Source organism: Peromyscus maniculatus, chromosome 16, assembly GCF_049852395.1.
Source record: "Peromyscus maniculatus bairdii isolate BWxNUB_F1_BW_parent chromosome 16, HU_Pman_BW_mat_3.1, whole genome shotgun sequence".
Lineage (NCBI taxonomy): Eukaryota > Metazoa > Chordata > Mammalia > Rodentia > Cricetidae > Peromyscus > Peromyscus maniculatus.
Window position 1 is genome coordinate 51,082,904 of NC_134867.1, and position 25,382 is coordinate 51,108,285.

The 25,382-nt window shown below is 40.1% G+C and overlaps 1 protein-coding gene and 1 long non-coding RNA gene across 5 annotated transcripts in view; one reads left to right on the forward strand and one right to left on the reverse strand.

Annotated features, from left to right (window-relative positions):
• Positions 1-1,930: 1,930 nt before the first annotated feature.
• Positions 1,931-25,382, reverse strand: part of Lats1 (large tumor suppressor kinase 1) — a 35,635-nt gene continuing 12,183 nt past the window's right edge. The window contains exons 3-8 of one of the 4 annotated variants that reach the window (XM_076552799.1): positions 22,349-22,496; positions 15,441-16,954; positions 12,306-12,888; positions 7,871-8,053; positions 7,554-7,660; positions 1,931-5,600 (exon numbers count right to left, since the gene is read on the reverse strand). In XM_076552799.1, the coding sequence (XP_076408914.1) occupies positions 5,091-5,600; positions 7,554-7,660; positions 7,871-8,053; positions 12,306-12,888; positions 15,441-16,954; positions 22,349-22,496 (3,045 nt within the window). In that variant the 3' untranslated portion in view covers positions 1,931-5,090. Of the gene's footprint in view, positions 5,601-7,553; positions 7,661-7,870; positions 8,054-11,249; positions 11,309-12,305; positions 12,889-14,243; positions 14,264-15,440; positions 16,955-22,348; positions 22,497-25,382 lie in introns of those variants that run through there. The other 3 variants (XR_013045114.1, XM_076552800.1, XM_076552801.1) reach the window with 3 other exon arrangements.
• Positions 15,307-18,537, forward strand: LOC143268904 (uncharacterized). Its single transcript, XR_013045115.1, has 2 exons — positions 15,307-15,413; positions 18,384-18,537. It is a non-coding gene; the product is annotated as an uncharacterized LOC143268904 (long non-coding RNA).

Here is a 25,382-nt window from a genome sequence, read left to right on the forward strand (position 1 = left end):
AGCAGTGAATTTCAAACTTAGTGTGGAAAATCTGCTCACATCCTAGTGGCGGCCACATGTCACAAATATGTAAAAACAGAGCTTAAGTGTGATAGCAGAGGCTATCCATAAAAGCCAAATGCTGGGAATAAAAAGAGCCTCTGTCATTATTGGCCTAAAACAGAGTCAGTCACTCGTGAGTGTAAGCAGGCAGTCTTAGAATCCAGCTCAGACCTCCTCTCACAGATACTGGCAGGCACCCTCCTGACACTCAATGAGCCTAGGGCTAGCAGACTTGCTTTTTTTTTTTTTTTTTGAGTCTACATTCAAGGACTGTTACATCAGTACCCACAGCTTCTCCCCTGACTCCCTGAATCAGAGCCTGGCTTCAGGCTCCATTTTCTTTGAGACATCATGCTGTCTGTCCGTGGTATGGAGGCCTAAACTCTCCCTGGACTTCCATGCCATGCTTCTCCCCATCTGTCCATGGCCTAACTCCAATGAACTCCTGTATCCCTAGGAGTCTGTCTCAGTGTTCTCTTGAACCCCCAGCTTCATTCAAAACCTAACACGGAGGACCTTTTTATTCCTGCTGAGCAAACCAGACCCTCCCCAGTAGAAACAATCTAGAGTTACACCCAGAATGTGAATCCACAAAGATATTCAGGATATCTGGGTATCAGAAAGAATGACAAAACACTGGATACTGGGGGCAGGAACCATCCATGCCTCAAATAATCTGGCAACTTCCCTCTCCCTTCCAGATATTGACAGATAGGAGAGAGTGTCACCATAGGAAAGTATCTTCACAATGTGAAGTATGATGGGCCCACAAAGTACTAATACCAATCAGGAATATTGCATTTGGGCCAATCAGATGAATTTGGCCTAATGCCTATCAAATACTAATTCATGAAGGGGTATAAACTAGTGAACAAAAGAAAACATCAATAATGGTAACACGTGAAATGTATCACGTTCGGCTGATTTGAGAGAACATCTAAGAATCTGATTAGTATTTCCTGTGATAAAGAATTATACTTTCACATTTAAAAATCTTAAAATGTATTTAAATGATACTAAAGGTAGAGTTTAATTAGGAAAAAGTTTTAGGATCTGGGTGAGGTGGCAAGTCTGTAATTCTAGCAATCATTGGATGGAAACACGAAGATCCGAAGTTCAAAGCCAATCTCAGCTACGTAAGTTCCAGACCAGCCTGAGCTGCATGAGAATTTGTCTCAAAACACCAAAAAGAAAGGAAAACTTAAACGGGATTACAGGGCTGGAAACTGGGTCAGAGGTTAAAAGCATTTGCTGCTCTTTCAGAGGACTGGAGTTCCCAGCACCTGTATCAGGCAGCTCAAAAACCACTTTAACTCCATCTCCAGGGGACTCAACACCCTTTTCTGGCCTCTCGGGGCACCCCTGAACATTGGAGGGCTAGAGGAAGGAAAAGGAGAAATGATAGATTTCAATTTCAAAAAAATTTAAAATTATATAAACGTAAAAAAATCTCTAAAAAAATTAAAAACTGGGATGGTTAAACAGCTCAGCAGGTAACAGCGCTTGCCCCAAGCCTGACAACCAACGCAGTCCTCAGGAAGCACATGGCTGGAGGAGGGAGCTGACCCCAACAAGTCCCCTGACTGCCACGTGGGTGCTGTGGCGTGCGCATACACACAACACATAAATGTTAAAGAAGAAAAAAAGGAAAGGGAAAGAGAAGGGAAAGAAAGCAGGGCTGACCAGATTGCTTGGCGGGTAGTGGGTAAAGGCGCTTACCGCCATGCCTGAAGACACTGGTTAGATCTCAGCACCTCCATGTCAAGAGAACTGACTCCTGAGACTTGTCCTCTGCCTTCCCATGTGTGCACCCACGACCCCAACACACAACAAAACATAAGGGTAAATGAACATGATTTAGCTCCCACACATAATTGAAAGACTTGAATTTTGCTTTTTTTCTTTTTTATTATCCCAGCAAATGTTACACTAGTGGAAATGATTGGGAAAATACAAATAGATTCATTCAGACTGATTATTTGTTCTATTACATTCAGAAATATGCAAAACCGTTGTTATATTGCAAAGCTGTAATTCTTTTTTCTAGCAAAGCATTATTTTATAAAATGGTAGTGTTGCCATTGATTCCACTTTAATACAAAATACTTATATACATAATACAATATAAAAGTAAACTGGGAAGTGCCCTCCACAAAGGAATATAACTAAGGCACTTTATAAATATACCAATGTTGACCCAAATTACGTTTTATTTTAGATTAAAAAACAAAAAGACTGTTTCACTTTAAATATCAAAGGGATATTTTGTTTATTAAAGAAAAATTTCTAAAGTACCTTGGGTAACAGCAGCAGCATATCTAAAACTCCTCCCACTGTGTTTCTAATTTCTAACGTATTATTAAGTCAGAATAAACATTTCCACTCACAGTTTTGCACTTCTCAACAGCAGAAGGAAATAACTTTTTAAAAAAGTCAATCTCAAAGTGACTTCTTAGTCATACATTCTATAGTTTCTATTACAAATAGGAAGGTAGGTCAGATACAGCAACAGGGCCTGCCTCAGGACGTCACTGAATACACAACAGTATGTACAATACATAATTATAGAACGCATTTTATAAATACTATTGATCCGCATTAAAGGGGCAAGTACACAGACAGCCAGTTTTCTGGGACAGCATGGAGAACAGCGTCTTCACCTTGCTGCAGTTGAGTGTCCAGGTTTTATACTGTTCTCATTGCTGCTCAGAAAGCACCAGCTTCAGGCTGGAAAAACTGGATGTAGTCAGGGAATAAAATAGCCAATATGAGTATCCAAAATATTAAAATTGTGGATAAAATACTAAAATCACAGATACCAATGCTTGTATACTGCCTCCAGCAAATATTAGACACTTATACTGTCAGAGGCGTTCAGAAGAACACAGAATTTGTGGTCTTTATATTCTGAGGAGACATGGTCATGGAAGGGGAAAGACAGCACCTTTGTTTTTCTGCAGTGTGAACATGATGAAGTTGATTTTCTACTGTATTGCACCATAATCCATGAGTAAAACCACTAAATGAAAATGTAAATTTGAGTGAGAAAGCTCAAATGTGGGGACCAAGTAAAAAATTCTTGAGTAAGTATGTTTTGCATAGGAGTTTACAGACTATTCCAATGCCCATGATTTAAAGGCTGTTTCATGATAGCACATTCTCTTACAATAACACTAGACATTGTAGTGCCCTCAAAAACAGTGTTTAGAACATGTCAGTGTTGTGCCAGCATTCACAGGGTCATCACATCGTGCTCTAGAAACCTTTCCAATGACAGATCATCATTGTTTTTACAAAATGTGCTCATCTAGGACTGTGCAATAAATTAAGAGTTTTCAGTTTAATGTAGCAATTTACTTACAGGATGCAGGTCTTTAATCTGTTGTCTAAGGATTTTTTTTTTTTTTAATCATATTCAGGGACCCCTGGAAGTGCATGCAACACTTTCTGTGTATGTGTTGACATGCACTTTTTCACTAGGGCTAGAGTTCACAAAGCTTCCATTTCAAAAGAACCAGAGACCCCAAAGGCCCACCCTTACACTGCAACAGGTTCTAAACTGGACATGCAAATGTAAGCTAATAACCTAATAATTTTTTCTTTCCTCAATTCAACCAAATAACTGACTTTAATTTTATTATACACATGGTTTCAAACAAATTGTCTTTTACAAGAAAGCTAGATAGGTAAATTTCATTCCTATCCACAAACAATGAGTCTGATAAAGCAATTCATGTCAGTAAACTTAAGAGAAAAGGAAATAACATACAGACTTTACTAGGGTCAGAATACAGCCCAATTCTTCTTTCTAAAAGATGTTACTATTCATTTTGTTATGAAGCCACAATTCTTCCTTAGAACCTAAACATTATATAAATAGGCACATTAATCTTAAATAAGTTAGGAAGTCTTCAATTTCTAAACCACTATATATCTTCTTCTAATTAGGAATGGTCATCCCAATTAGGAGTTAATAATTCTTTTTAACCAATTAATCTACTCTTAGGTATAATAGTGCCAATAGAAACATTTTCCTGTGCCAGTGACTTGCATTGTAGCACTATTCTGAAAGAGGAAATCTACAGCATTGACGACACAATCAAGATTAGTCGCTGTACAGCCAAGGTACCTTTGGGGGACAGCGGTGCTGGGGATTGAACCCAGGGCTTTGTGTATGTTAGGCAAGTGCTCTACCACTAAGTTATATCCCCAGCCCCTGGGAAAGTACTTTCTTAGTGAGTCCATACAAATAAATTCTAATCAACATTTTACAAACTGAAACTAATTTCTTTGATTAGGAGATGGAAATTTTTCTTCTAATTTTAAGATAAAAATATTACAGATCTTAGTTTTCAGTATTTAAAAATTTGATTTATGGCAACTTTGTTCCCTTTTAAAACTGGAAGCAGCATTAATACCAACATGGAAACAAACTAGTAGTGCCCTGACTTCTTTTAAAGTCAGTAATTGAGAGGAAATGCTAGGTTAAAGATTTTTGTGGAGGGAAGGGGTAAACTGCATTATTTCTAGTGAACTCATTTTTTTCTGCTCTGTATTCGTGATTCCAGGATATGATTTCCAGATTAGCATTAGCCTAGGTACACCTTCTGAAATGATAGCTTACTTTATTTAGCTTATTGTGAACTAAAACCAAAGTTACAGGGGAAATATGGATATGTTTCATATTTGGTTAAAGCAAGATAAAACTTTTCAAAAACTCTTGAATTTTAAATTATTTAGCATATATACAAATAGATACCAGGTTTCTCTTTTTAGACAGAGCAGTATTTTTTAAGTACTTTAAGTACCAAGAACTGACTATAATACTCAGCTCATAATTTACTTTCCTTATAACAATTTACTCTAAATTACTGAATTAAAAGGGTGGAATAAATTAACATTTTAAAACAATTTCCCCTAATTTAGGAAAATAAAATATTGTATACAGAGCACACAAACTCTGTCACATTTGCATAATCTTCTCAAAACCTAAAAAACCCCTGCATTTCAGGTCTTTCTGCAAATTCTTACAATTATCTCCTAGTCTATTAAACATATACTAGATCATGGTTTTTTACATCTGAGCCTGCGTGTTGATCATCTTCATCAGACTGTTGCTCAGAGCCTTGTGAATTAATGTATTCATATTCAATAGGCTTTGGATAATTGTATGGGTAGCCATTGTCATCAAAAAACCTCCGAAAGGTAAACTCATAGAAAGCATGTTCGGGGTGCTTTCCGTTTTTATACCAGCCGTTCAGAGTGTCATTGATATTTTCTTCCTCATTATCATCACTCCACAACTTATCAGGATCAACAGGGTCAAAATTGGACGTATCTGTTGGGTGTGTGATTTTGGGGATATATGAGGCAGACTGCTGTCTCAGATCACTGGAGAAATCAATGGTTTTAAAGAATGGGTGAGCCTTTATTTCGTCAGCACCATTCTTGCCTAGGCGATCTTCTGGTCCTCGGCAGAGTTTGATGATGAGGTCAGAGGCTTCAGGACTCAGCTTAGCTTGAGGGGGAATGTGAAGAGAAGTTTGCCAGTTGATAACCTTTAGAGAAGAGTTTTTAAAAGTTAGGAAGGGAGAGATGAAAATCAACAATTGCCCCAAGTTTTATATCAAATATCTTACTGGACTACTTGTTTTTCTAAATAATTTTCATGGTATTTTACCTTTTATAATAAATTCACTGCTAGAAAATACACTTTCTCCTATCCTCACCTGTTGAGAAGACTCACAGTAAGGTTGTTTGTTTTGTTTTGTTTGAGTATTGTTGTCTTTGTTTTTTGAGACAGGGTTTCTGTATGTAGCACTGGCTGTCCTAGAACTCACTCTGTAGACCAGGCTGACCTTGAACTCACACAGATCCTCCTGCCTCTGACTCCCAGTGTTGGGATTAAAGAAGGGTGCCACTAACACCTGGCTGTTTGTTTTATCTTTGAGAAAAGGTCTCTCTAAGTAGCGTTGGCTATCCTGAAACTTGCTGTGTGTGATTCTTTGAATGAAAATGGTCCCACAGACTCATAGGGACTGGCACTATTGGGAGGTGTGGCTTTGTTAGAGTAGGTGTGGCACTGTTGAAGAAAGTATGTCACTGGGAGTGGGCTTTGAGGTCTCAGAAGCTCAAGCCAGGTCTAGTGTCTCAGTCTCTTCCTGCTGCCTTTGGATCAAGATGTAGAACTCTCAGCCCCTCTCCAGCCCCAGGTCTGCATGCACTCTGCCATGTTTCCCACCATGAAGATAATGGACTAAACCTCTAAACTGTAAGCTAGCCCCCAATTAAACATCTTCCTTTTTACAAGAGTTGCTGTGGTCATGGTGTCTCTTCACAGCAACAGAAACCCTAACTAAGGCACTATATAAACCAAGCTGACCTGGAACTCACAGAGATCTACCTCTGCTTCCCAAGTGTTGAGATTAAAGGTATGTACCACCACGCTAAGTTTAAATAGGTTGACCATTCCTAATTCAAAAAATTCAAAATCTGAAATACTTTAAAACACAACATTTTGAGGGCTGGAGAGATGGCTCAGTGGTTAAGAGTACCGGCTGTTCTTTCATAAGACCTGGGTCCAATGCCCAGCAACCACATGGCTCACAACTGTAACTACAGGAATCTAACACCTTTATATCAATGCAATAAGGTAAAGTTAAATAAATTATTTAATAAAATAAAATAAGGTGCAATATAATTGGGAGTCCCAACCAAAGAATGTGCTAGACACCGCTGGTGCTGGCGTGCAGCTCTCCGTTCTAGTGGCTTTAGTCTGTCTCCACACCGACAGTTGGAGGGATCTCCCCATTCATTACTGAAACCCAAACTTAATGTTCTTAATGTTGATATGATGTTATAAGTAGAAAGCTCTACCCCTGACCTGTGTTGATTACACTCAAAATGCATTCACAAGGAGCTGGGGATAAAACTCAGGGGAAGAGCACTAGTCTAGCCTATCAGAGGTCATGGGCTTGAATCCTACCACAGAAAAAAAAAAAACCAAAACAGACCAGGCGGTGGTGGCGCACACTTGGGAGGCAGAGCCAGGTTGATCTCTTGTGAGTTCGAGGCCAGCTTGGTCTACAGAGTGAATTCCAAGACAAGCTCCAAAGCTACACAGGGAAACCCTGTCTTGGAAAAAAAACAAAACCAAACAAACAAAAAAAACCCAAAAACCATAAAGAAATAAAGGTACACTAAACTATTATATAAAATTACCTTCCGACTGTTTGACATATAAATGAATTTCATGTTTAAACCTGTGATCTATTCCTATGAAATCTCAGTGTGTATATGCAGAGGCAGATATCTGAGGCCAGTTGGTCTACATGGCGAATTCTAAGCCAACTCAGGGCTACATACCAAGACCCTGTCTCAAAACAAAATCTGGTAGAATGTGAAATATTTCTTCCTCAAGTGTTTTGGACAAGATATATGAGTATGACAGCACATATAAAGATCTATGGTGTAAGAGCTGATGATTTTTTTGTGCAGGTCCTATAGCTTACCTTCATTTGTGTTTCTAATGGTGTTTGTGCCAAGAAAGGAGGTTGTCCCACCAACATTTCAAAAAGAATAACACCAACACTCCACCAATCACACAACTGTGTATATCCTAAGGGTACCAAAATTATATAGTTATTCACAAGAACACTTTTAAAAATGCTCAGAATACAAACAACATTAGCATTAAGTCAACAATTTATAGTATAAAATCAACCCTTTTGTCTTAAACCTGAAAAGAAAGAAAGTATAATATGCTAACGTAAGTTTGGCTGATCTCAAAGACTACTGAAATTATTTAGGAGACAAATAAATGCTTTGCCTGTTCGTAGCAGTACTTCAGGTGCAATATAATTGGGAGTCCCAACCAAAGAATGTGCTAGACACCGCTGGTGCTGGCGTGCAGCTCTCCGTTCTAGTGGCTTTAGTCTGTCTCCACACCGACAGTTGGAGGGATCTCCCCATTCATTACTGAAATCCATGCTATCTTGCCGTGGATGATCCCCTGTACAATAAAAAGGAAAAAATTAAATGAAAGCAACAAGGACAAAAGTAAACCTCAATCTGTTTAACCTCTGATATCATGATTAAGAGCTAATACTTTCCCTGGCTGGCTGGTGGTTGGTGCACACCTTTAGTCCCAGCACTCAGGAGGCAGAGCCAGGTGGATCTCTGTGAGTTTGAGGCCAGCCTGGTCTACAGAGCAAGCTCCAGGACAGACTCCAAAACTACAGAAAGAAACCCTGTCTCAAAAAAAAAAAAAAAAAAAAAAAAAAAAAAAGAGAGAAAACTTTTCCTGTAATAAATTAATGCACAAAAGATGCCAAGTCAATGGCAGCATTACTATTACTGACGAGGGCCTGTTTGCTGAGATATCCACAGGAGAAGATGTGAACTAAGAAACATTGAAGACTCAATAATTTACTCAACATTAAATGATAACAGTGTAAGTCATGAGTAGGTAGGAGAAAGTATCATCTCAATCAAACCATTCTGTTATTTTTCTGAGGGTATTTTTAAATGCATCTGATCAATTTCATTCATTCAACAAAAGACAATAAATAAGAAAGATTCTTCACGAAGCTCACACTCTGGCAGGGGAGAAGCACAATAAACATATATACATATAAGAAACACAGTGATGATAAGGGTTGAGGGTGGATCTCAGCTGTCAGGGTGCTTGCCTAGCCCTGGGTTCCATGGTCAGAACTGCAATAATCTGGATTGGTAGAATATACCTGCAATCCCACCACAGCTTTGCTGGCCCCTTTTAATTATTTTTCTTTTTAAAATTTATTCATTATGTGTATACAGGTGGGCATGTGCACATGGTAAGTACAGAAGCCAGCAGTGTCAGGTCTGCTTGGAGCTGGAGATATAGGCAGTTGTGATCCAACTCGCATGGGTTCTGGAAACTGAACTCAGGTCCTCGGCAAGAGGAGTAGGCACCCTTGTCTCCAGCTCTGTTTCTTTCTTTTTTTTTTTCTTTTTGAGACAGTGTCTCATTGTAACCCAGACTGGCCTTAAACTTGCTAGGTAGCAAGACTTTAATCCCAGCACTTGGGAGACCTCTGTGAGTTCAAGGCCAGCCTGGTCTACATAGTGAGTTCCAGGAAAACAGAGCTTGTCTCAAAACCAGAAGAGGACCAGCAAGATAGCCAGTCCTCATGACCTGAGTTTAACCCCCAAGAACTATGTGAAGGGGAGAAGCAACTCCAGCAAGACCTCCAACTTCCACATACACAAAGTAAGGGGCTGGTTTGGGCGGTTGTTGTTGTTTTTAAACCAAGAATTAAAAAAATTAAAGGGGGCGGGCTCAGTTGGTAAAGTGACAGCTGTACAAGCTTAAGGACCTGACTTTGGATCCCTAACACCCCTGTAAAAGCTAGGTGCTATAACCCTACCCCTGGGAAGGCAGAGACAGGTGGGTCCCTGGAACTAATGACTGACCAGCCAGCCTATCCAAATCCATAAGCTCCAAGTACAGTAAGAAACTTTGTCTCAAAAATAGGATTATTAAAAAATAAATAAATAAAAATAAAAATGGAGGGGCTGTTGAGATGCCTCAGCTGGTAAAGGAGCTTGCCACTAAGCCTGATGACCTGGTCTGGATCACTGGAACCTACATGGTAGAAGGATAGAACCAAGTCCCACAAGTTGTCCTTTGATCTTTAAACATCATGGCATGTACACACTGTGCCCACAGACACATATAATATATAAACATAAATGTAAAAACTAAAAGATAATAATTAAGGAAGATACACTGACCCATGCCCCTACATGTGCATATAACCACATGAACTCTATGCACACATCTGCCCACATACACATGACGATGATGGTACTGAGGGTGTACTTGGTGGTAGTCTCATGGAGAGCACATGTTAAGCATGGAAGAGGTTCTGGGTGCCAGTCCCCAGCACCACACTCACACACATAAAAGGTATGGCATGGATCTGCAGTCCCAGATACACAGAAGGCAGAGGCAGGAAGATTACTTGAACCCAGGTATTCAAGACCAGTCTAGAGAACACAGAAAAGAAGACACGCTGACTATATATAGGACAGTCTTTATAGTAAAGACAACAGAGGAGAGGACACAAGTGAGATGAAAGGGAGAATGAATGAGAAAGTAACATTGCTAAAATGGAAATGGTAAGAACTCAGTCCTATGAGAGTCAGGACAAGGCTTTCTCCACAAAGAAACAGCAACAGACGGCAGGCCAGTAGAGTCGCTAAGGGAGAGATGCAAGGGCAACACACCGTTACAGTGAAAAGATATGGGAGAGTGTGAAGCAAGAGAACAAAACAACCTGATGAGATTAGAGAAAGCAGCTCCCACAGCCTGTGGGGGCTGCAGCAGGAGGAGCGCTGAGCTGTGCTCTGGAGAGCAGACTGCAGGACAACAGGAAGGGAGGCCAGCCAGGTGACTGCAGAAGCCTGGCTGAGCAGGCTAAGGATGCAGCTGCAGAGGGACGCAGCCACCTGGGCAGGTGCCAGTGCCAGTGTTCCAGAGCTGACAGCTGTGGCATTCTCTGCTAAGTTTCAACAGCTATTTGAAATCCATGTGGAAACAGAGAGGCCATTTCTAGAGAGACGTGAAGTCATGAACATTTATAGGGTATTGAAAACTACTTACAGTACTGCAATTAACCTAATTGTAAAAATCACCTGGGAAATTTCATTAAAATATAGTTCCCAATTTCCAGAGAACATTTTTCAATCAAGTCTGAACCAGAGCCTAGGAATTATACTTTTTAGGAGAGTCAAAAGTAATAAAGTTAAATGTGGGAGACCCTTAATTCCAGCCACTCAGTGTGCTGCTATGGAAGAACATGCCTATAATCCCTGAACCTGGGAAGCTGAGGCAGGAGAACTGTGAGTTTGGAGTTCAAGACTGGCCTGTGTGCCAGGCAGATGTCTGTGGATTCAAGGCCAGTTTGGTCTACAAAGCAAGCCAGAGCTGTTACACAGAGAAACCCCCTTCTGGGGGTTGGGGTTGGGGGAGACTGGCCTGTGCTATATAGTGAAACCCTGCCTCAAAATTAAATAAATAAAAAAGAAAGAAATCCATCTGTTTGTGTTCATATACCCCAAAGGCTAACACTTACCTTAGAAGATGCTATAAGCACTAAATTAGAATATATGTAAAGCACCTAGGAGATAGTAAGTATTCAACAAACATTAGATCAACTTACACTTCCATTAGCGCTTGAAGGGTTCTTGGTGAGGCAGTGTGGTAGAAATAACATGGGCCCTGTAATCAGACAAATCTGGGTTCAAAGCCTAGCCCTTACACTTAATTTCTGTCTGACCTTGGACAAGTTACTTCACCTAAGTCTCATGTCTTCATTCGGCCTCACAGCGTCACATGATTAAACAGAATCATGTGCATGTGTTTAGGGTTAAATAGATTGTGTGACAGTCATATATAGAACTCTAAATAGCAGTGGAAACAAAATATATTCAGTAAAATGGAGAACTCTCAAAAACAAAAGAAGTAAACAAAAAGAAAAAAGAGACACAAAAAACATATAGAATGATTAAAATTAGTTTCAATAGTAGGAAAAATGAAGTAATATATTGTTGATGAATATAATACATAATGTATAGAATGTATCTACAGAATATAGTGTTCAGGCCTAGTAGTGTGAGCCAATAATCCCAGTTACATAAGAAGCTGAAGGTTGAAGAATCCCAAGTTGAAGGCTTTCCTGAGCTACCAAGTGTAAGTTCAACTGAAGTCTGGGCAACCTAATGAGATCTTGTTTCTGAATAAAAAGTACAAAATGGTGAGGCTATAGGTCAGTGGTAGACTACGTGCCTAGCAGGCAGGAGGCCTGGGAAACAACAGCAGCAGCACAGTGGAGAAAAGTGAAGGACGGACTACAAAGTTCTAAATAATGGATGACTCTGGAGGAAAGAAGGGAAAAAACTACTAAGAGCATCTAACAACTACTGGTTATTTTGGTGGACACAGAGGCTTTACTCAAAAATTAAAAACTGACACCTTTCAAAAGTGACAAAATTTTATAATAGTGACTTTAAAAATTTTAATAATATTTTAAAAAAATAAACTTTATATACTCTTTAACTTTATAGATGTAAGTGTAAGGGATTTACCTAAATTTAATGAGATATTAGAAACCAACCCATGTCTACTGGTCTCATCCAGGATTGAAGTCATCTTAAGTTGTACTAAATAAATCAATTGTATTACGGTGAGTTAAAATGGAATTTACACGCTCACTTACCACTCTGGTAGTACTTGGAATCATGTGTCCATCGGAAGCCAGTGCACAGACCAAAGTCAGTCAATTTAATATGGCCATCTCGGTCAATCAAAATGTTATCAGGTTTAATGTCTCTATGAATAAAACCCATTTTATGAACACTTTCAACTGCACAGGTAAGTTCTGCTATATAGAATCGTGCCAGATTTTCTGGAAAGATGCCCATTCTAATTAATAGGCTCATCATATCACCCCCAGGAATGTAGTCCATCACAAAGTACAAATTGTCCTTATCCTGGAATGAGTAATACAAGCGAACCACCCATTCATTGTCAGCTTCAGCCAGAATATCTCTCTCGGCTTTAACATGAGCAACTTGATTTCGAAGTAGAACATCTTTCTTTCGCAGAGTTTTTGTTGCATACAAAGCTTTAGTATCGACTTTTCTTGCTAGACAGACTTCACCAAACGCTCCTATTCCTAGTGTCTTTATCTTCACAAACATAGACTTGTCCATTTTAGCCCTTTTAAGACGAATATAGTTAGACTCTTTCTGGCAAAGCATCTTTCTCATTTGATCCTGGGCATCTTGAGACAATCCAACCTAGGTAAATAAACTAGAGGTTAAATAAGGAATTGTACTGAATAGTAAGAAATAGCTTAATAAAAAATTCAGGCATATTTTGAAAGTTAAATGCATAATGATTTTTAATAAAGCATGTTAGAATTCTAGAATGTATTTCAGAGAAAAATTAATGATCAAAGTCAAGCTTGAAAGCTAGTAAACAATACATAAGGTGAGTATGTATGCACATTCAGGTGTGGAGAGCAAATAGAAGAGGGTATCACCAGTCAGGCTTCTCTTCCTTCGAGAGCACTCACGGAACAGCTTCCCAATACACAATAAAGCAAATGTCTGTTAACATGCATTCTCAACTCTCTCCGTGCAGAGTCTCAAATTACAGGACTAGACTGCCTTCACCAAATCATTTTTGTAGAATGTCTAGGCCTCAAATATCTTCCCCCTAATTTTATCTTTCACAGAGAGAATTTTTTTCACTCCAGGTTCAATCATCCTTAAAAACAAAAAGAAACAAACAAATGGCTCAGCAGGTAGAGGCACCTGTGACCACGTTTTGATCCTTAGGACCCACATGGTGGACAGAACCAACCCGCTCATGTTGTCCTCTGACCTCTACATGTTCTCAGAGGCTTGTGCGCACATGTGCACGAACACGCACAAATTCACACACACACACACACACACACACACACACACACACACACACACACACACACACACACACACAAATGTAACTAAAAATTTTTTAAAGAAATAGACGAAAGTCATGGTAATCTTTCTTTTTCTTTCTGACAGCATTAGCAAAAGTGCAAAAGGGACAATATGCTTGGTATCTTTTAGATATTCTAAAATAGTTCTTAAAATTATTGTGATAAAGGGCATTATCAAAAAACAGATAGGAAACTGGAGATATGGCTGAGCAGTTAAGAGCACTGACTGCTCTTCCAGAGGTCCTGAGTTCAATTCCCAGCAACCACATGGTGGCGCACAATCATCTTTAATGAGATTTGGTGCCCTCTTCTGGTGTACAGCAGAACACTATGTACATAATAAATAAATAAATCTTTAAAACAACAACAAAAAACAAAAAACAACAACAAAAAAAAAAAAAACCAGATAAACACAAAGCTCAGCTTCTAAGCAGCCACAGAATACCTGAACTTAGAAGGCGAGGAGTTTCTTTGGCTAATACAGAATTTACTAACTTTTAAAAGGACAAGACTTGGAAAAGTAGAGGCTAATTTTAGAAATGCAAGACTAATCTCAATACAGCAACCTCATGCTTCTGTTAGGATGTGCACTTGCATGCAAAGTCTTTTCAGAGTGGTAGCATGCCAGATTTAGTACAGAACTCTTTCTCTTAAAATCTTACTTGCCTACACAGTAATGGAGGCTACAGAAGTCAGCAAAGCTTCCAACACCATGAAAGTTTAAGTCAGCTATTAGTGAAAGTGAAGAGGAAAAAGGAAAAATAAACTAAGAAAATACATAGACTTTAGTAAGAAATTCTAAGAACAATGTGAATAAAATAATTTGTGGTATTTCTCATTTAACGTAATTATTTATAGTAAGAAAATACTGGTGGGGCAGTGGTGACACAAGCCTTTAACCCCAGCACTCAGAAGGCAGAGGCAGGTTGCTCTCTGTGAGTTCGAGGCCAGCCTGGTCTACAGAGTGAGATCCAGGATAGCCAGGGCACAGAGAAACTGTCTCAAAACCTGCCCCCAGCCCCCCAAAAAGAAAATGTCCTACTGAACTAAAGTGAGACTTGGAAGTAATCATTTTATAGCTCTTTCAGCATGAAAAGAAGCATAATCTTCTTACACTTTGAGCGGCAGATGTAAAAGGAGGGAGAATTCAAAGCTTTGCATTCCAAGCATATGATAAACCATGATGGTGAGGGCTCGACCATAGAACCTACCAACAGCATCTATGTGGGATCTGAAGCAAGTGATCATTACTCTGATCTCCCGAATGCATTCAACAATCTCAGCATATTTTCCTCAACATCATTAGAAGAGGAAAATAACTGCAAAGAGATGATTTTGACACTTCCGTCTTTTACTTAATTTTTTTCTGGTGTGTGTGTGACATAATCTTGCTACATAGCCTTGGCTGCCTTGGAACTAGCAATGCAGGCCTCTGCCTCCTGAGTGCTGGGATTAAAGGTGTGTGCCACCATACCTGGTGACTTCGACACTTTCTAATAATGTGTATATAAAGAATAAACATCAGATTCTCGGCTAAACAGCAATGATTTTTATGTGTACTGAAAACCCAGATATTTCTAGTTGACTTCTGTATGTTGTAAAATAATGTATAAAGCCTAGAAATTAACTTATTTTAATTTCCATATCCAATATACTATAAATAATGTATTTTAACTTTACATAAGAACTTTATTATAGGAAATGCTGAACAAATCACTGAAATGCTACAATCAAAAATTTTCTCAAAGTTTACTCAAATTATTAGCAACACATTATACTTCTCTACAAGAATACTGGAGCATAATATCTGAAAACACCAAGGAAAGAGAAGATCAAGTATGAAAATATTTTTACAAGTTTTACCCGCATCATTTCATTTTCTAACTGTTTCTTCCGATGCAGACGCTGCTGATGAGATTTCAGGACATTTTCCACGTGTTGCTCCATAAAGAATTTAAATGCCTGAGGGGAGTAACTCTGAATACGAGATTCTCTTCGTTCTTCATCTTTCTTGTTTTTCCTAACAGTGATAGGTGAAGTTGTAATCTGTTTCTTTTCTTTATCCCCACTATCAACATTTTCCAAACTTTTCTCACCATCATCGTCCTTGGGTAAGCTAGGCTGATCATCTTTGCATGGTTTACTTAGTGACTCATATGGAGGGACAGATGGGTTTTGGTGTAGCAGATGTTTTGGATAAGGTGGTGGTGGACCTTGATAGCTTGGAGCTTCAGCAACGGGTGGAATGACAGGCACATTTGAAGCTGTACCCTCAGGAAAAGGGGTAGGCTGAACAGTCTGAATTGGCTGTGGCATCCAAGAAGGATGGGTAGGGGCTAAAGCAGTCTGCAGCTCTGGTTTCAAGACACGCATGCTTTTCACAGGCTGCTGAATAGGAGCTGGTGTGATCGCAGTGACTGTAGTGGCTGAAGGCTGAGAATTAGCAGAGTGACTTGGTCTACTTCCTAATGGGTTATTAAAAGAATTTGACCTCACTGGTATGTTAGGTTGCCATGTAGGAATTTCATGCCCACTGCTTGGGGATGATTGGACAGGAGCAGAAGATGACTGGGGCCAAGTTGTTTGCAGTCCAGGTACATTAATATTATAAAGCTCCATGTTATGACTGTTCCTGTTTGGCACCATCATTGATTGAGGAATATTTCCATTTGCATAGGATGGAGGAGCAGCAGATCCCCCTGTTTGTAAAGCAGAAGGGCTTTGTCCATTAGTTGGGGTGAGGGGGTATGGAGGTGGTGGCTGTCGATTCATAGCACCAGCAGGGACAACATTTTGGTGCATGATAAAATCGGTCTGACCACCACCATTTGGAACTCCAGGTCTCCCTGGTGGAAAGTTAAATTTGTTAGTACTTTGCATGATGATTGGTTGTCTGCCAACTGGAACAGAATTAATGCCTCTCTGTCCCTGGTTAGGAGGATTCATGGGAGAAGTGTTAAGAGGTGCTGGAGGGTAGCCCTCCTGCCATGCCCCAGGTGGAACAGGAGAGATTCGGGAGATTACGTATTCCATGCTCCCAGAATAACGCTTTGTCTGAGAGTTTGGTTCCCATGAGGGGGGAGGTGGAGTTGTGCCTCGTGGAGGGGGAGTCTGGCCTCTTGGAGGTGGTGGAGGAGTAACACTTCTAACTTGAGGTGGTGGTGGGGGATTCACTCTCTGTCCATTGCTTGGGTGAGCTTGAGTAAATGCTGTAATGCCAGATCCAGACAGGGGTCTTCCTACATCTGCCTGTGAGTTGGGGCTTTCAGAACGATAGACCACATTTTCTCCTAGAGGTGGGCCATGTCTCTGAGGAACCAAAGACTCTTTAGAACCTTTCCAGCTTTGTTTTCGATTAATTGATTGTTGCACGTTTCCTATGATTATAAAAGAAAGAACAGTCATTTTTAACCTATCATTTTAAAATAATTTATCTCAGAATAGTGATACCACTAAATGATACTCAAGTTTAAGAATTGTAAAAAAGGAGTAAGTCAAGAAATCAATCTTACATGTTGACTATAGTTGAAAACAATGTATTCTTGGGCCTGGAGAGATGGCTCAGTGATTAAAAGTGCCCACTGCTCTTACTGAGGACCTATGTTCAGTTATCACCACCCACAGGGCAGCTCACAATGGTAACTACAACTCTAGGGGATCCAATACTCTCTTTTGAACTTCACAGGCACTAGATACATGGGTCTACATACATACATGCAAGTAAAATATTCATAACATAAATATAATAAAAAACCAAAACACTCTTGGGAACTGACCAAATAATTAATTATTTTAAGGGTTTTATTTGTCATATAGCCTAGGCTGGCTCAAATTCTTGGTCCTCCTGCTCTAGACTTCCATATGCTGGGAAAACAAGGGTATACCAACCCTGCCCAAATCTAAGAAAGGAGATTTTAGTATTCCCATCAAACCCTCCCCCAACAAGTGAGATAGTTCATATGTTAGTTAGCTTGATTTAGCCCCAAAGGTTATGAATTAAAATTTCAGCAAGAGGTTTTACTTAAAAACATGTTTATTACTTTTGATTAATTCTGTGTATGTACATGTGCCATAGCATGCATATGTAGGCCAGAAAACAACTTGAGTGGGGGAGCTGGTTCTCTCACTTTTTTTTTTTTGAAGAAGGCAGGGAGGAATGTTTTTGAGACATTCAGGCTGCAGGCTGACCTGGAACTTACAATGTACATACCAAGTTTGAGGCTAGCCAAGGCTACAGAGACCTTGTCTCTTTTTTTATTTTTTAACTTCATTTTTATATTAATCTTATCTTGTAAATTTATTATTATTATTAATTTTTTGAGACAGAGTTTCTCTGTATAGCCCTGGCTGCCCTAGAACTCATTCTGTAGACCAAGCTGCCCTCTAACTCAGAGATCTGCCTGTCTCTGCCTCCTGAGTGCTGGGATTAAAGATGTTCGTTACCACCTCCTGGCTATTTTTATTATTTTTAATTATATGTATGTGTCTGTGTACCCTTGTAGGTCAGAGGCATCAAATCTACTGGAGCTGGACTTGTGAGCCACCTGATGTGGGTGCTGGGAATCGAACTTGGGTCCTCTGCAAAAGCAGTACACAGTCCTTTTTTTCTTTTTTTAAAATCTTGATATGGTAGTTTGAATGAAAATGGCCACCATTGGCTCATAAAAAGTGGCATTATTTGAAAGAATGTGGCCTTACTGGAGTAGGTGTGACTACAATGGAGGAAGTGTATCGATGGGGATGGGCTTTGAAATTTCAGAAGCTCAAGCCAGGCCCAATGGTTCTCTCTTTTCCTTCTGCCTGCAGATGATGCAGATGTAGAACTCTTGGCTCCTTCTCCAGCACCATGTCTGCCCGTGTGCCGCCACATTTCCTGCCATGTTTCCCGCCATGACAATAATGAACTAAACCTCTGACCCTGTAAACCAGCTCAATTAAATTAAATGTTTCTTTTCTAAGAGTTGCCATGGTCATAGTGTCTCTTCACAGCAATAAGCCCTAACTAAGACACTCTACATGTTAATTTCTTTTTTATTCCTCCACTTCATAGTATACATTCTTAACCACTAGCCATCTCTCTAGCTATAGACCTTATCTCAAAACAACAACAAAAATATTTTAGGGGAGAAATCAAGTTTTGTTGCTGTTCTTCTTCTTCTTTTTTTTTCCAAAACAAAAACCTGGGCCCCAAACTAGGGTTCTATTTTGCTTTCAATTCCTTTTAAAAAGCTAGTACTTCCTACCAATGGGGGCACATTTAGATTTTCTTATCTGGTAAGTTCCTTCCTTTCCTCTTCCCTTCTTTCTCCTCCCAAATACTAGGGCCTGAACCCAGAGACTCACATTTTTTTGTTTTGCATTTTGAGATAGGGTCTTACGAGGTGGCCCAAGTTAGCCTTGACTTTCACCAATCCTGCCTCTGCCTCTTGAGTGCTGGGATTGCAGACATGAGCCACTATGCTCAGCCTCACGCTGTCATTCATCTACAATTTCAGCATTAGATCTACCCTATGATGTCATCATCATATAGTCTGAGCATCCATATAGATGAATATCCACTGCCTTCATCTCAGCTTCACCAACTCCAGAACTTTATAAATTATTAAGCTGATTGTGGTGACACACATATTTAGTCCAAGTGCTTAGAAGCAGAGGCAGGTGGATCTCTATGAGTTCAAGGCCAACCTAGTCTACATACAGTTCCATCTCAGCCAGGGCTACATGGTGAGACCCTGTGTCTCAATAATTCATGATTACCTAGAAATGGAAGAAACCTGAGATCTTCCCCAGAGACAGTTTGATTGGCACTGTTCTCATCAATATCCTCAGAAAAAGGACTGAGAGTTATGCATGCTTTTGTTCCTCAGTTAGCTCCAGCTATAATTGTGGATCACTTCAGGTGTTATGGGTCAAACTGTTATGGCCCTGCTCCACAATCACCGTGCTGAAGTCCTCCTGCTGCTCCCTGCCCCTGCCTATAACACACGGACATATTCTGCTAGAAAGGTTAAATGAAAATTTTAGGTTAGGCTCCAGACATATCACCTGTGTCCTAAAAAGAGGAACTCTGAAGCTGGGGTAATGGTTTGTGCCTCTAATCCCAGCACTTGGGAAGCTAGAAGCTACTGCCAACTCGGGGCAACCTGTGCTGTAAACTGAGCTCTGGCCCAGCGTCAGCTACATGGCAAGATTATGTCTCAAAACAAGAAAGCAAAATCAAACCAACCCCCTCCATGCAGCCCCTACAAGGATCAGTTTCTTAGGGAGTTTTCTTCTGATCTTCAACTTTTTCTTTTTTTCAGACAGGTTTGCTATGTAGCATAGACTGGCTTCCAGCTTATGAGTTGAGTCTCTGGGATTACAGATATGACCCACCATCCCCAGCTCTGATTTTTTTTTTTTTTTTTTTTTTTTTTTTTTTTTTTTTTTTTTTGAGACAGGGTTTCTCTGTGTAGTTTTGGTGCCTGTCCTGGATCTCTCTCTGTAGACCATGCTGGCTTTGAACTCACAGAGATCCGCCTGGCTCTGCTTCCCAAGTGCTGGGATCAAAGGTGTGAACTACCACTGCCCAGCCAGCTCTGATCTTGATTAAGGCAAAAATTCCTCTCGAAGGAGCCTAGTACCATGTAATTCTCCCCTCTTTACTCACATAACTATAATTCGATATGTACTGTGTCTGCACTATGATAGTAGAATGTAAGTTTTATAAGTTGCCAGTAACACACTCAACTAACAGGAAAGTTCTCCAACAGTGGTTGATCAAAAACTTGAACAAAAGGAAAAATGAATACAATCCTCTTACAAGCCAATGGTAAAGAGAAATACATGACTGAAAACATTAAGTACAACATATACTTACTAGTATGTGCAAGGCCTCAAATTCAATTCCTAACACCAAAAACCAACCTAAAAACCCCACAAAAACCACTGAACATAGGCTGAGGAGCCGGAGGGGTGGGGGGTGGGGGTGGGGTGGCGGCTACGACGGAGGCAGCAGCGGCACATGCCTTTGATCCCAGCTTTCGGGAGGCAGAGCCTCCCGAGTGAGTTCGAGGCCAGCCTGGTCTACAGAGAAAGATACAGGACAGGCACCAAAACTACACAGAGAAACCCTGTCTCGAAAAACAAAAAGAAAAGAAAAAAAATACAGATATTCTCACTATAAAATGACAGAGTACCACCCTTTTTTAGACAGCAGTATCTATGAAAAACCTCAAAAATTGCCAAGTTCTTTGAAATTTACTGTTAGGAAGTTCAAAGCCTTAGATGCACAGGTTAAAAAAAAAAAAAAGAGTGGGTACTTGGAGATATAGCACAGTGATAAATCATTTGCCTACATGCCTAAAGACCCAGGTTCAGTCTCTACCACCAGGCAGAAAAACAATGAAACAAGGAAATACCCCTGCAAATGGGATAATGGTTAAATAAATCATGCAGTGAGTCTCAATGGTGCTATTAAAATTTTGTAGGACTAGGAATGTAGCTCAGTGTAGAATGAGTGCTTATCAGGTATGAGGCCCTGGGTCCAATCCCTCCCTAGCATCACCGAAATAATTTTTTGTATACCATTTAGTAACAAAGAAAGTTATGCATGGTAGAGTAAGTAAACAAGTAAGATTTAGTAAGAATGATGCTTTTTTTTCTCCTTTCCTTTAAAAATTTATTTCCTAAATAACAATCAACATATATACATATAGACCATTCAGGTTTCCTATGAGAAGAAAATAATGTGGTTGATATGGTATTGAAAAAAAAAAAAGATACTTATTTGCTTATTTATTTATCCTGATACAGGTTCTCACTATGTAGCCCTGGCTAGCCTGAAATTCCCACATACCATTATCCTAATTTGAGATTTGAAACTTCCCTTTATGGGACACTATGATGGCTAGTCTTGGTTGTCAACTTGACTACATCTGGAATCAACTAAAATGCAGCAGCTAAGCACACCTGTGAGGGATTTACTTGATTGGATCGTTTGAGGTGGGAAGACTCATCCTAAATTTGGGCCACACCTCCTGGTGGCAGCTCACATATGAAGACATCAAAGAAGGATGCTTTTCCTGCTTGCCCTCAATCTTGCTGGCAAATTCATCTATTCTGTAGCAAAGGCATTCCTTTGCTACTAATAGAACCTACTTCTTTAGGATTCCAACAGAGACACGGACTGGACAACTACTAGATTCTCGGCCTTCCAATCAGGAGAGACAACCAGACTTGTAAGCCACCCTAATTAATAAATACCATTCTAGGGGAACTAGAAAGATGGCTCAAGGGTTAAGAGTACTTGCTGCTCTTGCAGAGGACCTGGGTTCAGTTCCCAGTACCCCATATGGTGGTTTACAACTGCCCCAGAGTCTAGACCTCACTGGGCACCAGGAATACATGTGGTATACATACATACTCACATACATGCATAGTACACATACACATAAAATAAAATTTAAATAAATCCCCTTTCATTCCTTTCAATTCTGTTCCTCTAGAAAACCTTGAGTCAATACAGATGCTAACAGCAGTGTCTGCCAGTCTCTCTCTCTCCATCATTCTTCCTTCCTTCCTTCCTTGCCTCCTGCAGTTCAAGCTGACTTTGAATTACTGATTCTTCAGCCTGCCTCCATCGCCCAAATGTTGATATTACCAGGAATGCACCACCATGCCTGGCAATATCAGCAATTTCTAAGACCAAAGATTTGACATATTCAGGTGTTTTACAATATTCTGTAAAAGAAGAGACAAGAAACAAACAAAAAATCCACACAATGAATCACCTGGTTTCATGCTGGCATTAATAGGTCTGGCAGCCGCTGCAGCCATCTGCTCTCGACGAGGATCTTGGTAACTCATTTTACTAATAAATTCAACAGCTGCTTCTATGCTTCTGTTATTAGTTTTCTGAAGAGCTTGAATAACCATGTCCTGATAAGAAATTTTATCAAAAAGAAACATTATATAAATATAATTAGCAGAAGGAAAGAACAGAGTAGTAAGCACAAGAGAAATTCCTAGTTATGAATAAAAGACAGTACCCCAAACCTAACAATGTTTTTTTCATTCTCATTTATTTTGTGTGCATGTGTGCACATGTGTGTGTGCACAAGAATGTTTATTTTTCTTTCTTTCTTTAAGACAGGAATTCACTATGTAACTCTGACTGGCCTAAAACTTGCTATGTAGACCAGGCTGGCCTAGAACTCATAGATCTGCCTGCCTCTGCCTCCTGAGTACTGGTATTAAAGGTGTGCACCACCTCCATCTGGCTAAAGATTTTGTTTTTACTTTATTATTTTAAATTGTGTGTCTATGTGTGTCTGAATGTGGATTTGTGCACATGAATGCAAGTGTCCTCTGAGGCTAGAAGAGGGAAGGAGTCCTTGGAACTGAAGTTATAGGTGGTTGTAAGCTACTTGATGTGTAGGTGCTGAGAATCACACCTAGGTCCTCTGCAAGAGTGCTAGGATTGAAGGCTTTCACCATCATGCCTGGCAGATGTAACTTCTTAAGAGAATAAAAACTAGGAAGGAACTCCTTTACTGATTAGACATACTGGTAAAGGTACTTAATAAAACACTTTAATGATACAAAAGTCACTTCCAGAGTTTTAAAGTCTCAAATTAATTTTTTTTTTATTGTTGTCTGGGTATGTGCATGATATGGGGACAGGTATGTGCTGTGACACACATGTGGAGGTCAGAGAACAACCTTGTGGATTCATTTTTCTCCTTTTAAAAAACATTTAATAATTTATTTAAATTTATTTTATGTGCACTGGTGTGAAGGTGTCAGATCCCCAGGAACTGGAGTTACAGACAGTTGTGAGCTGCCATGTGGTTGCTGGGAAGTGAACTCGGGTCCTCTGGAAGAGCAGCCAGTGCTCTTAACCACTGAGCCATCTCTCCAGCCCCTCTCCTTTCTTTTTTTAGAGACTGAATTGAAGTTGCCAGGCCTGCATGGCAACACATTTATCTGCTTACCATCACTGGCCCATGTCCAGTATTTTTATATATGATAATCCTTGTTTATGTAAGAATAAAAAATAATCAAAACCATATTGCTGGTTTTACTCCCAAGAAGTACTACTAGAAGGAAGCAGCAGGTGTGCTACATAAAGAAGAAAATATTAAGAAACATTTCTAAGATTTGAGGGTTTGTCTTGTATCTTTAATAGTTTGAGACTTACGGGGCTATTATCACCAGTTACAAAGGAGACACTAATACCAGGGTGTGGGACTGACCAGCAGGCTCAGTAGGGAAAGGTGCTGCTGACAAGCCTCATGACCTGATGGTTCTCACCTCGAATAAAGGTGAGACCTGCCCCCTGCAAGGTGTCCTCTGACTGCCACACACTCCCCTTGGCATTCTTGTGTGTGCGCGCGCGCGCGCGCGCGCGCGCACACACACACACACACACACCACACACACACGCACACAAAATAAATGCGAATGAAATAAGACACCATTAGGTTTGGTAGAGACACAGCTCAGTGGTTAAGAGTACTGACTTCTAGAGAATTAGGGCTGGACTCCAAGTACCCACATGGTGGCTAACAGTTGTCTATAACTCAAGTCTCAAGGGAGTCCATGCCCCCTTCTGGCCTCCCCAGGCATTGCATGCATGTGGTACACAGACATGTGCAAGCAAAACCATACACATAAACTAACCAATTTTTAAAATTAGGTTTACATTTTGAAGAAGTATATTTACAGGAAATATACAAATACTGGGAAAATGATAGAAAAAATATTTAGAGTAGCCATGATGAAGAATTTTAGGAGGTTAGATACTCGCTGAAACAAATAAACATTTATATTTGGTTGTTTTTTAATGTGTTTGTATGTCTGTGCACCACCTGTGTGCCTGGTGCCTGCAGTGGGCAGAAGAGGGTGTCAGATCCCCTGGAACTGGAGTTATAGATGGTTGTGAGCCCCCATGTGGGTGCAGGGAATCAAACCTGGGTTCTCTGGAGAGCAGCTGGTGCATTTGATCCCTGATAACTGATCATTGATAACTACCTCTCAATGATATTTGGAATCAGACTGGTCCAAGGTTGAGTTCCAGCAGCTCCCCTTCAGAATTGTGAGGACTTTTCTAAGTAGTTAATCTTGAGAATTTCCACCTCCTCGAGTGTGACAGATTCATAGGGCTGACCTAAGAGTTAAAAATGAAAGCATGCAAAGCACGGGAGTGCAGTGCCCGGGGCTCAGATGTTGGTAGTCCTCCTGCGTTTCTTTAAAGCTCACTGTAAACATCAAGCATACACTAACACTCAGAAGGCATACAAAAGTACACTTTTCAAGAGGGAGGCACCACCCTACTTACCTGTCCTAAAATATTTAGTATTTCAAGTGACAATAAAAATAGATTAGAAAGATACTGGGTGAACAGACTACTGATAGATGGTTATCCCTTTTAGACTGGCTAGAAATGAATCTGAGCTAACCAAAGACAGGTGGTAGATACTTTTTAAAAAATTTTTATTTATACATTATATTTTATGTATGAGTGCTTGAGTGCTCTGCATGTACACTTGCATGCCAGAAGAGGGCGCCAGATCTCATTACAGATGGTTGTGAGCCACCATGTGGTTGCTGGGAATTGAACTCAGGACCTCTGGAAGAGCAGCAAGTGCTTTTAACCTCTGAGCCGTCTCTCCAGCCCAGGTGATAGGTACTTGCTGCCCACCTGAGAGTAATCTCTCTTGAAAAGGGTACCAAGTTTTCCTTCCTTATTGGGAATTGTACCAAGAGCCTGATTGGTGCTAGACAAGCGCTCTTAACACTAGGTGTCCCCAGTCCTCTTTTTAC